Raw genomic sequence first — 12,099 nt, forward strand, 5'->3', positions numbered from 1 at the left:
CCTGGCTGCAGAGGGTCGCCCAGGAGCCGCCCCTAGGCCCGGCCTCGCAGCCTGCCCTGCCCCTGGCGGTGGTGGCTGTGGAGAGGTACCTGGGCGAAGGCCCTGGGGCAGCCGTCTCGCCCCCTGCCTGCCCCCAGTACCGCTACGATGTGACCCTGGCGGACAGCGCCTGCCAGCGCCAGTGCCACCTGGCACCCCCCCTGCACCACCTGGTGCAGCGTGGCGCCCTGCGGGCTGGTTGCCAGGTGCGCGTCAAGCGCTGCTCCTACCTGTACGAGGAGCGGCAGCTGGGCCACGGCTTCCTGTGCCTGGAGCAGCTGGAGGTGGTGGGCGACCTCCCGGCTGCGGCCCCGGGCTGGAGGGCGCCACCCGCCGAGAGCCGCCAGCTGCCTCTGAAGGGTGGGAGGAAGCATTTCCTTCCCCTGTGGAACAACGAGGACCCGTATGGTGACCTGTGGGTGGTCGAGAAGCCACCAGGCCAGGTCGACGTCGAGGGTGAGTGGCGCCGGCACATGGGCGGTGGTAGCGCCTCTCTCCTCGGCACCAGTTAGGCCTCGTCTGGAGTCTCGGCTGTGCTTCTGGGCTCCACGTTTCAAAAAGGATATGGAGACGTTCGTGAGGGTCCAGAGGCCGGCGCCTAAGATGATTGCAAGGTCACGTGAGAAGAGGCTGAAAGAGCTCACCGTGATCAGCTCATCTAAAAGGCGATCGAGAGGGGGCCTGTTAGCGGTCTTCAAATACTTGAAGAGCTGCTGTAAAGAGGAGGAAAAGTGTCTCTCCTCTCTTGCTGCAGTTGGCCATGGACCCGTGGCCTGAAGTTGCAGCCAAGTAGGTTTAAGTTGGATCTCAGGAAAAGCGTCTTCACTTTTAGAGCAGTGAGGCTGTGGAAGAGATGCTGTGGGGAGTTGTGGACTCGCCATCACTGGAGGGCTTCAAAAGGAGGCTGATCAGGCGCTGGTCAGGGATGACCTAGGCATAGCTATGCCTATGTCCTGCCATGAGAATTTCCCAGGCTTCTTGGCCTGCTTCCCCCCACTACCTGCATCAGCGTTTTTTTAAGCCTCCCTCAGAGACATTGGGTGTTGGCTGCAGTCAGAGCTAGGGATTGTATCTGGGCTATGCCCATGCTCTTCCTGGGACCAAAGCCACAGATTCATGGCTAGAGGGTTTTGCCCCTCTGCTCAGGGTAACATCGCTCAGCAGATTTATGGTCAGAAAAGAATTTTACCCCCTGGTCAGATTGGTACGGACTGGGGGGTCGTGGTTGCGTTCCTCTGCAGCGGGGGGCATGGCCTTCTCCCTAGGATCTCGTGAGTGTATATTAACAGAAGCAGGATGTTGGCTACAATGATTCCCTGTTACCCATGGCAGGGTTGATGGCAGTTTTACCAAGAGTTTAAATTATGGATCTGTATAGGATGGTTTGAATAGAAATGATCCTGCCTCAGGCAGGGGGTTGGACTAGCTGACCTCTGGAGGTCCCTTCCGGCTCTGCTTCTCTATGATTCTATGAATTCACCTTAGGGTCTTGTTCACTGGGCATTGCCATACGTTCAAATGATAGCTGGATAAAAACCAGCCATTGAGTTGTTACGCATTTTCAAGCACTAACTTTGTAGATGGTTGGCTCTTCTTTGTAGTTGGGTAGTGATTTTTATCATGTGATAATTACTTTGCACATGTGGCCAGCCTAAATTTATTGTATATTTAACCAGTTAATTGCATAATATGTGTAACATGTAGCAGGGGCCACAGTGTCAGGCCCAGAATCCAGGCCATGGAAAACTGATCCATCCTGTGGATCACCTAGCTGACATTTCTCAAGAGGCCGTACCTTGGGAAGCATGTACTTCTGTTGCCTTTGTTTGACGGGGTCCACAACAAAAGTCACAGAAATTATTTCTGTTGTTTGTTGATTAACAGTTACTTACCTTAGATGGGTAACATGAGCTTTAGCGAGCTGAAGCTCACGTCATTTGATGATGTGAAAGGATGTGCACAAGAAGGAGAGAATAAAAACCCCGGATCAGAGACGGGACCCTATTGTGTTGTTTGCTTAACAAATACATGCTTGATCTCAACAAGTGAAAGGTTATGTTTCCTTCCCCCCAAACATAAACCTAGATTGCAACATAGTTAAAAAAATATCCCTGCTTTTTTTCTAGATATTTGGGAAAACATCTTAAATTAAGAGCCACTAGCTGGTTCCTGATCTTTCAGGGTGTCCAAAAGTGTTTTCTCAGAATATTATTTTTAAACAGGGGCCTACATCCATATTTGAAGTGAAATCTGAGCTGAAATATATGAATTGCAGTGCAGGTCCCATAGGGAGATATTTGCTACAGGCAGCCCTGCCAGTGCATGGAGATGTGAATTGTGCTCTGTGTAGAGAAGTGCCAGGTGGTGTCATGCAGAACTTGCTGCATGACCAGGGGCCTCATTCATTGAACTGTGTATGTTTTAGAATAGTTTTCCACTGCTCATGGTGATGGTTTATGTGTTGGAAATGTGGTACTAGTGCTTTAGACATGTATGTCACCACAATTTAAAAGTATAGTCTGTGCTATGCACAAAGGACTGAGAACTGAGTTCCAACATGTGTGACATTAGCAAACAGATTCTTATGATAGAAACGTTATAAAAATGCACAGCATCTTGTTCGCTTAGGAAATAGTTTGCCACAGATGCAATTTATGCAGCACGTTTGCCACCAGACGTGTTAAGATCTGACTTTATGAACTATTTTATCATTTTGATTTTTCCATAGCATCCAAATTAATTTCCCTTGGTCATCTGGAAATGAGCTGGAGAAACAGAATTCACTTCCGTCCCTTGCTTGTGAGAATCATGCACAAATCTAGACTGAGGTACTATGGGAAACCTGACAAAAGACTGGACGTTCCATATCAGGTAAAAGAGCAACATGAATTAGACCTCTCATATGAGTAGCTCTAAAATGCATGGAAGCAGTTTTATTCCCATATGGTTAAGGTTCATGCATTCAGTAACAAATAAACTCTAAAAATGTTACTTTTATAAAAGCTTAGCCATTTAAAATATGGAACTGATAAATCCAGGTAGATGTGATTTCATGATTGAACCCGCAGTTTGGTGACTGACAGTCACAAATAACGGTAGTGTAAGAGTAATGATGTAGCTGTGATGGTCTAGCACTTATGCGAGTGGCAAGGATTTCTGAGGGTGATGTTTTATTGGACCGAACATGTAGTTGGGATAGAGTTAGGCAAGTTACTCTTCATCACAGATAGCAAAATTCTCTAGAGCATCATGACAAGTTGTCTTTTAGGTGATTGAATCTGTGTGTTTATTTAGGGGGAGAAAAATGTCTTTAAGGTGTAGAGTGAGTAATAAGTTGTTAGTTTGATCCTTTAAAGTTTGCAAGTATCTTTATTAACGTGAATGGTGCACTAATGCCATTAAGCCTGTCTCTTTCATAAATCTTTATTGATGCCTGATGAGCTAATAATCCACTTTACTTTTTCTCTGCATTTTCTAGTTTTTATTTTCTTGTGTACCCATACCCAGGGTATTTCCTTAACCACCTGAAAGGGGCACAGAATAAGGTGAAAGTGATTGTAACTCTTTCTGTTCCTTTCAGCACCTAGCAGTGCTAAGAACAGAAATAAGTACATCAGTTGGAGTCTCATGCAGGGAGGTATAGATTTCTTGCACTCCTCTTGTTGAATTTAACCACTTGGTGCTAACTATGGCTTCAGGTAAGTCTGACTAGTATTGAAACTACTAGGCAAACTACTGTCAAGTCAGTGGGAATTGTAATCATTATTTAAAAACAACAGTTGTTCTCTTCTGTGTAACCAAAGGTCAAACACTTATTTTTTTCCCCTTCTCTTAGGCTTATTTTGAAGTTGCTGACAGTTCAGGCATGATGTCAATGGTTTTGTGGAATTCCTTATGTCCTGAATGGTATAACAGTATGCAGGTTGGCACAGTGCTTCTACTTGAACAGTATGCTATCAAAACCAGTTATCCATTTAAAACACAGCCAACCCCAGGGGATTCACAGATGAAGAGATTTGCTACAATTGGTTAAGTATTCCAGAAATCTGTTCCAATTCAATTAAATGTAGCTGTATAAAGAAAGTATTATTGCAGCTGACAGTTACAGGAGCCATAGTAAGATTAGGTAGCTTTCAGCTGACTTGCTTGTGTATGTCCCGTTCCCGTATAAAAGCAGGTGAAACACACAGGACATTGATGGGGTTTCCTGGAGCACCGAGTCTTGGAATTGCACCCCCTTGCAGATCTGTAGGGCCAGTTTGCTGCCAATGTTTAGCCTCTTGAGAAGTGTATCCATGTAAGTGTAAGGCTATATGCTTCCATGTTTTGTAAGGGGGAAGCGTCCTGTAGCTCTGTTCATCCAGGAGTCCCTAGCTGAAGGACTCCTCTTTATAGTGCAGCTGTTTCAGTGAATACAAAACTTGAGCCTCCTTTGGATACTTTGGGGTCTCTGCAACCAGCGGATGTTTGTAGTGACAACAGACAGCTTTTTTAAAACAAAACAACTTTATTAGTCAACTTGGGTGTAGACAAATGCATCAGATCAAAGGATAACAATTGTATCAAGTCAAAGGATACTCATATAAGCTGCTATGATGCAGCTGTTAACCTGTATGATTCTGTAATAATACAAGTGTAGCAAAACCAGTCTAGCATTACCCCTACTTCATTCATTATCCAAGTTAGGGTGACTTGGCTAACTTGCACCACTTCAGGATGCAGCAGAGGAAAGTATGAGATCATAGCAGTTGATACATGCTTTCTAGGCGCAGCCCAACCCCACATTTTTTTAAAGCAGCAAAACAGATTTGTTCATATTCTGTGTTAGTGTAGCACCCAGTCTGGATGGGTGCGTTATGTACTCCATTTGTGTCTGTGACTTTTGTCCAATGCACTGAAGTGCCATAGGGAGCCCTTGATATGCTGATTCTGTTGAAGAAGGAAATGACTTTCTCTCTGCTGTTTCCCAGTGTGATTTAAAGCCAAGGAATGCCAGTGCTCTCTATGCAAAGTACTGACCGCCTCACCCTAGGCTTTGTCATCAGCAATTCTTTCTCCTGTCCTGAAAATGAACTCCCTTTCCCTAATGTACTCACATTTGAATTAATCAGTGCCACCCTTTCAGAAAAGCCACTCCATTTCCTTGAAACAAGCAAAGCTGTGTATTGGAGAGGGATGGTGTATGTGTCTTAGTCTTTTATTAGTGGTGACAGTTTCGCTAATGTAGTTGCCACTCCGCATGAAAATAAACAGTATATGGTACTGCTCAAAGCTGTGTCTTTTCTGCCTAATATATTTTGCCTTAAGACCAGATCTTAACATCTGAAGTGTTTATGATGAGTTGGCAGGAAAGGGAACTGTTCTGCCAGGCAGGGAGATTTCAGTGTGGGGGGAGGGGAAGAAGATGAATGAAAACTGTTAATGATTACAAGTGAGCCTAACTATAATTATAAATTGTCACAGACCTTCCTGCAACAAAGGGGCATAATAAAATATGCCAATCTGAGAGGACTTCTTATGTAAACAAACCATTTTTAATGGTTTGTTGGCATTCCACAAGCGGTAATGTGCAAATAACAACAGGGCAATCAAAATCAACACGAGAAGTAAGACCAAGAGGCTGTAAATAGTAATAGCTACACAATAGGAGAATGAAGACAGTAACTCAGTGAAGTGTCATGGGGCATCTGCAGGTTGCAGATGTACTGTAAAAAAATGACCCATCTTCTTTCCTCTTAAATGTGTACAATATTCCTTGTTTTTTTTCTCCTTTCAACAAAGAGCTACTCTTTTTTTTACTTAAAAAATACATGTCATAGATTGATGGATGAGCTGTTTTCATGGGCCCTGTAAAAATAGAGAATAGTACTGTAAACTGCAAGAATATCAGAAAAAATCTGTAGGGTAATAGATATGGTCCATTTTATATAACTATCTGAAAATGCGTTTACTTTGTTGTATTTTTCAGAATGATCCTGTCAGTGAAATGTCATATTATAGTAAATTACTAAGATGTCAAAGATGTATAAAATGGCTTGATTTGAATATTCTTTTATCCATATAGCTCAGAGTATCGCCTGCATAAACAGACACCATAAACCATCCCTTTTTGTATCACCCAACCCTGTTTCCAATGAAAAATGATTCTGTTAACCAAACTGTCTACAGCCTGAACCATTCTATTTGCTATGTTTAACTTTGCAGATGCCGTGGAATGGCACAGAGAGGGAAATAGCAATGTGACCGCTACTTCCTATCTCTTCTGCCCCCATGACATCTGGTTCATAACTGCTCGGGTTCATATCAGCACTTGTGCCAGCTGCCTTTCCTTTTGTTTCGTCTCTTAGAATTTATCTGAAAATTATGGTGCTCTTTGAGGGTGAAACCAGTGGACAGAGTGGTTAAGAGCCAGTCAGTATTAATATCAGTACTGGTTGACAGAAGATACTGAAAAAAGCCTCCTTGGCCACCAACAGATTGATCTATACCAGTAGTTTCAACCTCTGCTGCCTTGACATCCTTTCAGGGGTGCCATTCAATGTTAGCGCTGTTCGGTGTGCAAACATGACTTGCAAGATCAACTCTGTTTTTAAATGGGAATTTGTAATGTTAAAATAATTCTGACCTGTTGTGATCTGAATTCTTTGCAAGAGGAAAATTGCTCTGTAGTCCAAAAAAGGAAGTGAAAACTAAGAGCTGGCATTTTTCAAAGAGCACCTTGAGTCTTTGAGCAGCGTCTCAAGTACAAAAAGGTTGAGAACCACTGGTCTATATAGTGCTCTTCCTATATATATTTTTTTCCCCTTTCTTTGTCAGGGTTGTAGTCCTTACTGTATCCACATAGAGATCTAGAATCAAGAGGGTCTGTTAGTAATTTAGAAAATGTAACAAAAATTGTTTCATTTTATTCATTTTGTCAAAATAAGTTTTCCATTGCTCAAATGCATTTTCATGCTTAAAATACTGTTCTGTCTGTGTCCCTCTCCTCTTCCCCCCCTCAGAAATCAGCCTGAATGTTCGAGATCCTCCAACAAAAATTACTGTTGTTCCGGAATCAATAGTTAAACCAGAATGGAGATTACCTGAAGTTAAATACCGGTTTATAACTAGGTAAAATAAAGATTTCTATATTTCCTGAAGGCTGAGTTTTTGTTAATTAACATTGAATATTGAATGATATTATAGAAAAAATATAATTGTGTCCCTTGCCCCCCCCTCCACCCTTTCTCTTCTGTTTGTCATTTAGGAATTTTTCTGAGTGATTTCCCTTTTGAGTCACTAACAAGTATACGTGTGTGTGTGTGTGTGTGTGTGTGTGTGTGTGTGTGTGTGTGTGTGTGTGTGTGTGTGTGTGTGTGTGTGTGTGTGTGTGTGTGTGTGTGTGTGTATTATATATAAAAATTCTCCAATTTTTATTTTTAGGTCAGAACTGGATAACTTACCAAACAGTCATTCCTGTGATGTAATTGGCCTTGTGACATTTGTGGGACGGACAGAACGGACAAAAAAGAAAGGTTTCTTTAATAAAAATTGTTTAAAATATTTGACAAAACATTATAGTTTTAGTGGTGTAATTGTGTGTGTGTTTGTTTTGGACAGAACATGGTGAAGATTTTTGGACAAGCCGCTGGGTACATGTTATTGATGGGACCTCAAGTCATCCATTCATACTGGAATTGTTTGCCACATCTCAGCCAGATGTGTTTGAACATATTCACCCAAGTATTTATCTTTTTTAATATTATGATAGTTGTATTTTCATATTTATTTCAATGCAAAATACATTTTTAGATGAGCATGAATTTCAAGCACCAGACATCATTACCTTAAAAAAAATAGCAGTATAGATTTTTCTTATCCTGAATCAAAAAATAAATGACCTGAATGAAAGCAAACCTAAACAATGCACCCCTCAATAAAATTGGTAACCCTTATCATGCCATAACATGCCCAGTAATCTAGGTAAGATGGGCTGTTTTGCTTTGGTTCAGACAAAGTTAAATGAATCTGTGTACATAAGAGAACATCTGACTGATACTCCCATTCTCTCTTATGAGAAGGGCTTCACCTCAGAAAAGTCCACTGACTCTATAGCTATGTCAGTTCTATATAGGGGGGAGGTAGTCTCTCAACTAAACAAGTTCGAAGCCATTTAGAGCTTTATATGTCACAAGTAACTCTTTAAACTCCACTCAGAAAACAATATGAAACTAGTGGAAATCACAGCGCACTAGTGAAGTGTTTGGAAGGATAATCAGGTTAATAAGGCTCCCTGTTTGTTCATAATCTTCAGTTTCTGCATTGAGTTGTTAAGAGAGAACTTTGTGTTCTTGAGCTTACCTGAGGTAGAAATAATTGTAGGAACGTCAATAAACATTGCTAGGAACATACTGACCAGGTGGAGATAGAGTAAGGCCTGTTTAGAAATTCTGCTTTCTTTATGATTGTCTAATAAAAGCAATGGATCCAAGTACTGCCTCCAGCTGCTAATATCTACTAACAAATGGAGAAACACGCACCATCCGTTAGATGGGCTAATGCAGTTATTGGTTAGCTCTCATCCATGACTGTGCTCCCCTGATCCCTGGTACTTGTCAGAACTGGCAGACAAGATGAGAGAGTGCATGCAAAATCTGGATATAATTGAGATGCATGTAGTACCTCATGCAAAATCTGGATATAATTGAGATGCATGTAGTACTTGGCTCACTTTTCTGAGGGACTTGCAAAGATAAGTTAGAACACTTGGTAAATGTATATTTGAAGTCACTTCAGGATGATAAAAAGTTGCCTAAAACTATAGGATCTCTCAGCCAGGGAGAAACAGCTACACAGCAATCATGTGATGCACTGGTCCTAAAGCCTGATCAAACACACAATGAAATCAGTGGGAGACTTCCCATTGACTTCATTCCATTTTGAACCAGAAAATAGGGTCTTAGAATTTAAGGAAATGGTCTGTGCTCTCTTTTTATTCTAATTGTTTTTAGAATGCATATTATTGTCAGAATTCTCATATATAGAGAGAATGCATATAGTTTGACTTCAGAGAATATACTGGTAGGACTTCACCTGAAGTACCTAGTAGCACAGCTCTACAAATCAAGCACTTCATTTTGTGCATAAATAGAGATTTGAACATGTAACTTTTGAGCACTCAAATTTGAAAATTTTCATCTAAAACGTTCATCTAACTGCACCATATACTGAAGTGATGGATTGGTAGCAGGGTATGAAGCATGTGCATCTTTAAGCTGCTTATTTTTACGTAGAGCAGACTGAGACTTTTTTGTATGAAACAAGTCTATGGTTTTAGCCTAGACCCCTAGTAGGTAAGAGTCCATATCACAAAGACTGCAATGACACTTCTTACCCACATCAGCAATCCTAGCAAAGTCTAAGAATTGACTGAACATTAGGAATTAACTGCATATTCACTCCAGGGACTACTTTCATGTTAAGGATAAAGCATGTTGAAAGGCACTTTGGGAAACATACTAATTCTCTGTTTTATTTAAAATTCTATTGACTTGGCTAATATATTTCTGAATATCTTTTCCAAGTGCTTAGTCAAGATAATCCAGACCCTATTTATCCTGCTCTCATTAAAAAGACTGAACTGAATAGTTTTATTCCTAAGTAAGATTACTTGTTTTCATGTCATTGACTGCAGCAGCTTTTAAGGAATTTTTATATTCTCTAGTATTTAGTACTTGGTGTTTCTTTTCTGCTTTGAGCATGACTGAAGTTGATGCATCTTTTTGTCCAACTGTACCACCTTCAATAGCACTTTCTTTCCCTTACCAACAGTGATTAGTATGCATCATAGAACCAACAGTGATGTGAGTGACTACAGCTCTAACCAGTGGAGCATGATGAGAGTTCATGGCTAGGGGCAAAGAAATAAACTGCTGTTTCTCATAAAATAGTCACTGCTGTGTTTGTGGGTTAAGGGAAAGAGGTATGGATCGGTAGGGCTTCTGTGATGAATGGCATCACAGCCGTTAACCTCTTTTAACCATCACATTCTTTTTCAAACTAATTGACATGAAAACGAGTGAAATCAAATGTAAAATTGTACCTTACTTTAACTGTTACTTCTAGTTGTTTGCATTGGCTGTTTCTTCCCAGTGCCTGATAATAAAGAACTAGCTAGTTGTTCCATTGGACAAAGCCTTCTGAGCTTCAAGATTTCTTTTTTTTGTTTATAGTAGAAAAGTAATATTAAGACCTTTCCAAAATTTTCATGGGGAAAAAACCAAGACAGAGAAGGACCAATCAATGAACCAACCAGAATAACTGATAGCCTAGTATTTCTGGAGCTGATATTGGAAACCCATTTTCAAGTCCCTTCTCTGCCAGATTCAGAACAGGGACTTGAGCCTAGGTCTGTCACATTCCAGAGAAATCCTTTAATCCACATTATATAGAATCAGTGTGTCTCTCTCTCTTGCCTTCCAAATGCTTAATAATTTAAAAAAAAAAAAAAGGCGCTTCACATCCAGCTCTGATTGCTAGAATATAGGAACTAGGGCCTAACACAGTATGTGGATTTGAAATGGTTTTGAATGTTCTGGGGAAATCATGAAGACTTAAGTTCCTGTGCATAAATCAAATAGCGTACTAAACTAATATCCCTGGGAAAGTTCAAATTATTCTAGTGCACCTAGTAAGCAGCCTAATGAAAGAGTGGGCTTGTTTTTTGTTAACACTGTTATGGCATCTGGGTGGTTTGTTATGCCTAATTTGTAATCTGTACCTGAACATCACATTCCAGAGAGAAAAAGTAAAAGTAAACTTACTAACTTTAATCATATCACAGCTGTTTAGGGCCCTAATCTTGTGTACACACACACACATGCTTAACACGCATCAGGATATCCTTGTTGCATCTTTAACAGCTGCAAATCCAGTTAGATTCCACGTGGCAATCCTTTAACACAAAGTTAAAGATTAAACACATATTTCAGGGTTTGTAGAACCGAGAGCTAAGCTATCTTTGTTTTTAGTATCCACTTTGATATGAGAAAACTTTGAAACTGCAATACTGTTAATGATATATTATTACCAACAGAATTTCTTTCTTTCTTTCTAGTGATGTACTTAGTGTGTACACAGATGAGAGTGGTACGAAACATCACTGAACATCCATTACCCATTTACCTTACAACATCGAATGAGAGTCAGATATTCGTTACAGGTAAATACATTTGTTTTAAACAAATACATTTGTATATGGTTATACATCTACCATTTTAGAAAATGAGATCCTGGAGCTGTTGTATATCTCTGTGACTTTTATTGATACTGAAGAACAGCAGTTTGCTTTTATAGCAAATTCAGCTATTATGCTGTTGCATACCTTGTCATGCTCCTTCCATTCTACTGAAAAGCAATTTTTAAAATCCTCGGGAGTCTGTCCCTCGTTGGATACAGTTAAGTTTTCTATTTCTTAAAAAAATTAGGTTTTCTCTTTTTCCCCCCATGCCCTAATGTATCCAAGTCTTATTGAATAGATTAAAACCTGGGACCAGTCAAGTTTCAGCAGGTACAGGAAAGTAGTTAGATTTCCTCTCTGAGACGCATGCAGAAAGGGAAAAGAAAAGATAGATTTTTTTTTATGTAGATAGAAGCCAATTGAAGTGACCTGGTTAATTCTTTTATTTTAATTCCTAAATCTCTTGTTTTAATAGGGTGGCACAAAGGTCAACCATATACCAAGGATACCAAAGTGAAAAACTTTATTAGGTGGATTAAAACTCAAAACGAAGCTGATCAAATGAAGAAAACTGTCATTGGTGGATATTACCCTTTTCCACCATTGCCAAATACCTTTCTGGAATACTGTAAAAACAATAGAAGTATAAATAAAGGTATAAACACCCCATATATGTGCATGCCCACTTTCTTCTGGATCCTTCTTCTAGAGCATTTAGTCAAGAAATGCATTATGTTAATTGTTACACAAATGCATCTTAAAAATTGATTCCGTAGCTGCTATTGATAGACCAGACCTTCTACTGATGTAAATGGTTATAGATATGTTAACTACAGTGGATC

The 12,099-nt window shown here is 40.4% G+C and overlaps 1 protein-coding gene across 1 annotated transcript in view; it reads left to right on the forward strand.

Annotated features, from left to right (window-relative positions):
• Positions 1-2: 2 nt before the first annotated feature.
• Positions 3-12,099, forward strand: part of CUNHXorf57 (chromosome unknown CXorf57 homolog) — a gene marked incomplete at its 5' end in the record, with an annotated part of 29,342 nt that continues 17,245 nt past the window's right edge. Inside the window, 8 exons of the mRNA XM_019521051.1 lie at positions 3-495; positions 2,768-2,910; positions 3,875-4,067; positions 7,041-7,149; positions 7,462-7,553; positions 7,639-7,761; positions 11,135-11,239; positions 11,733-11,912. Coding sequence (XP_019376596.1) covers positions 3-495; positions 2,768-2,910; positions 3,875-4,067; positions 7,041-7,149; positions 7,462-7,553; positions 7,639-7,761; positions 11,135-11,239; positions 11,733-11,912 — 1,438 coding nt within the window. The remainder of the gene's footprint in view (positions 496-2,767; positions 2,911-3,874; positions 4,068-7,040; positions 7,150-7,461; positions 7,554-7,638; positions 7,762-11,134; positions 11,240-11,732; positions 11,913-12,099) is intronic.

The sequence above is a fragment of the Gavialis gangeticus genome, unplaced genomic scaffold (genome assembly GCF_001723915.1).
Source record: "Gavialis gangeticus isolate Ggan-Ray unplaced genomic scaffold, GavGan_comp1, whole genome shotgun sequence".
Classification (NCBI taxonomy): Eukaryota; Metazoa; Chordata; order Crocodylia; family Gavialidae; genus Gavialis; species Gavialis gangeticus.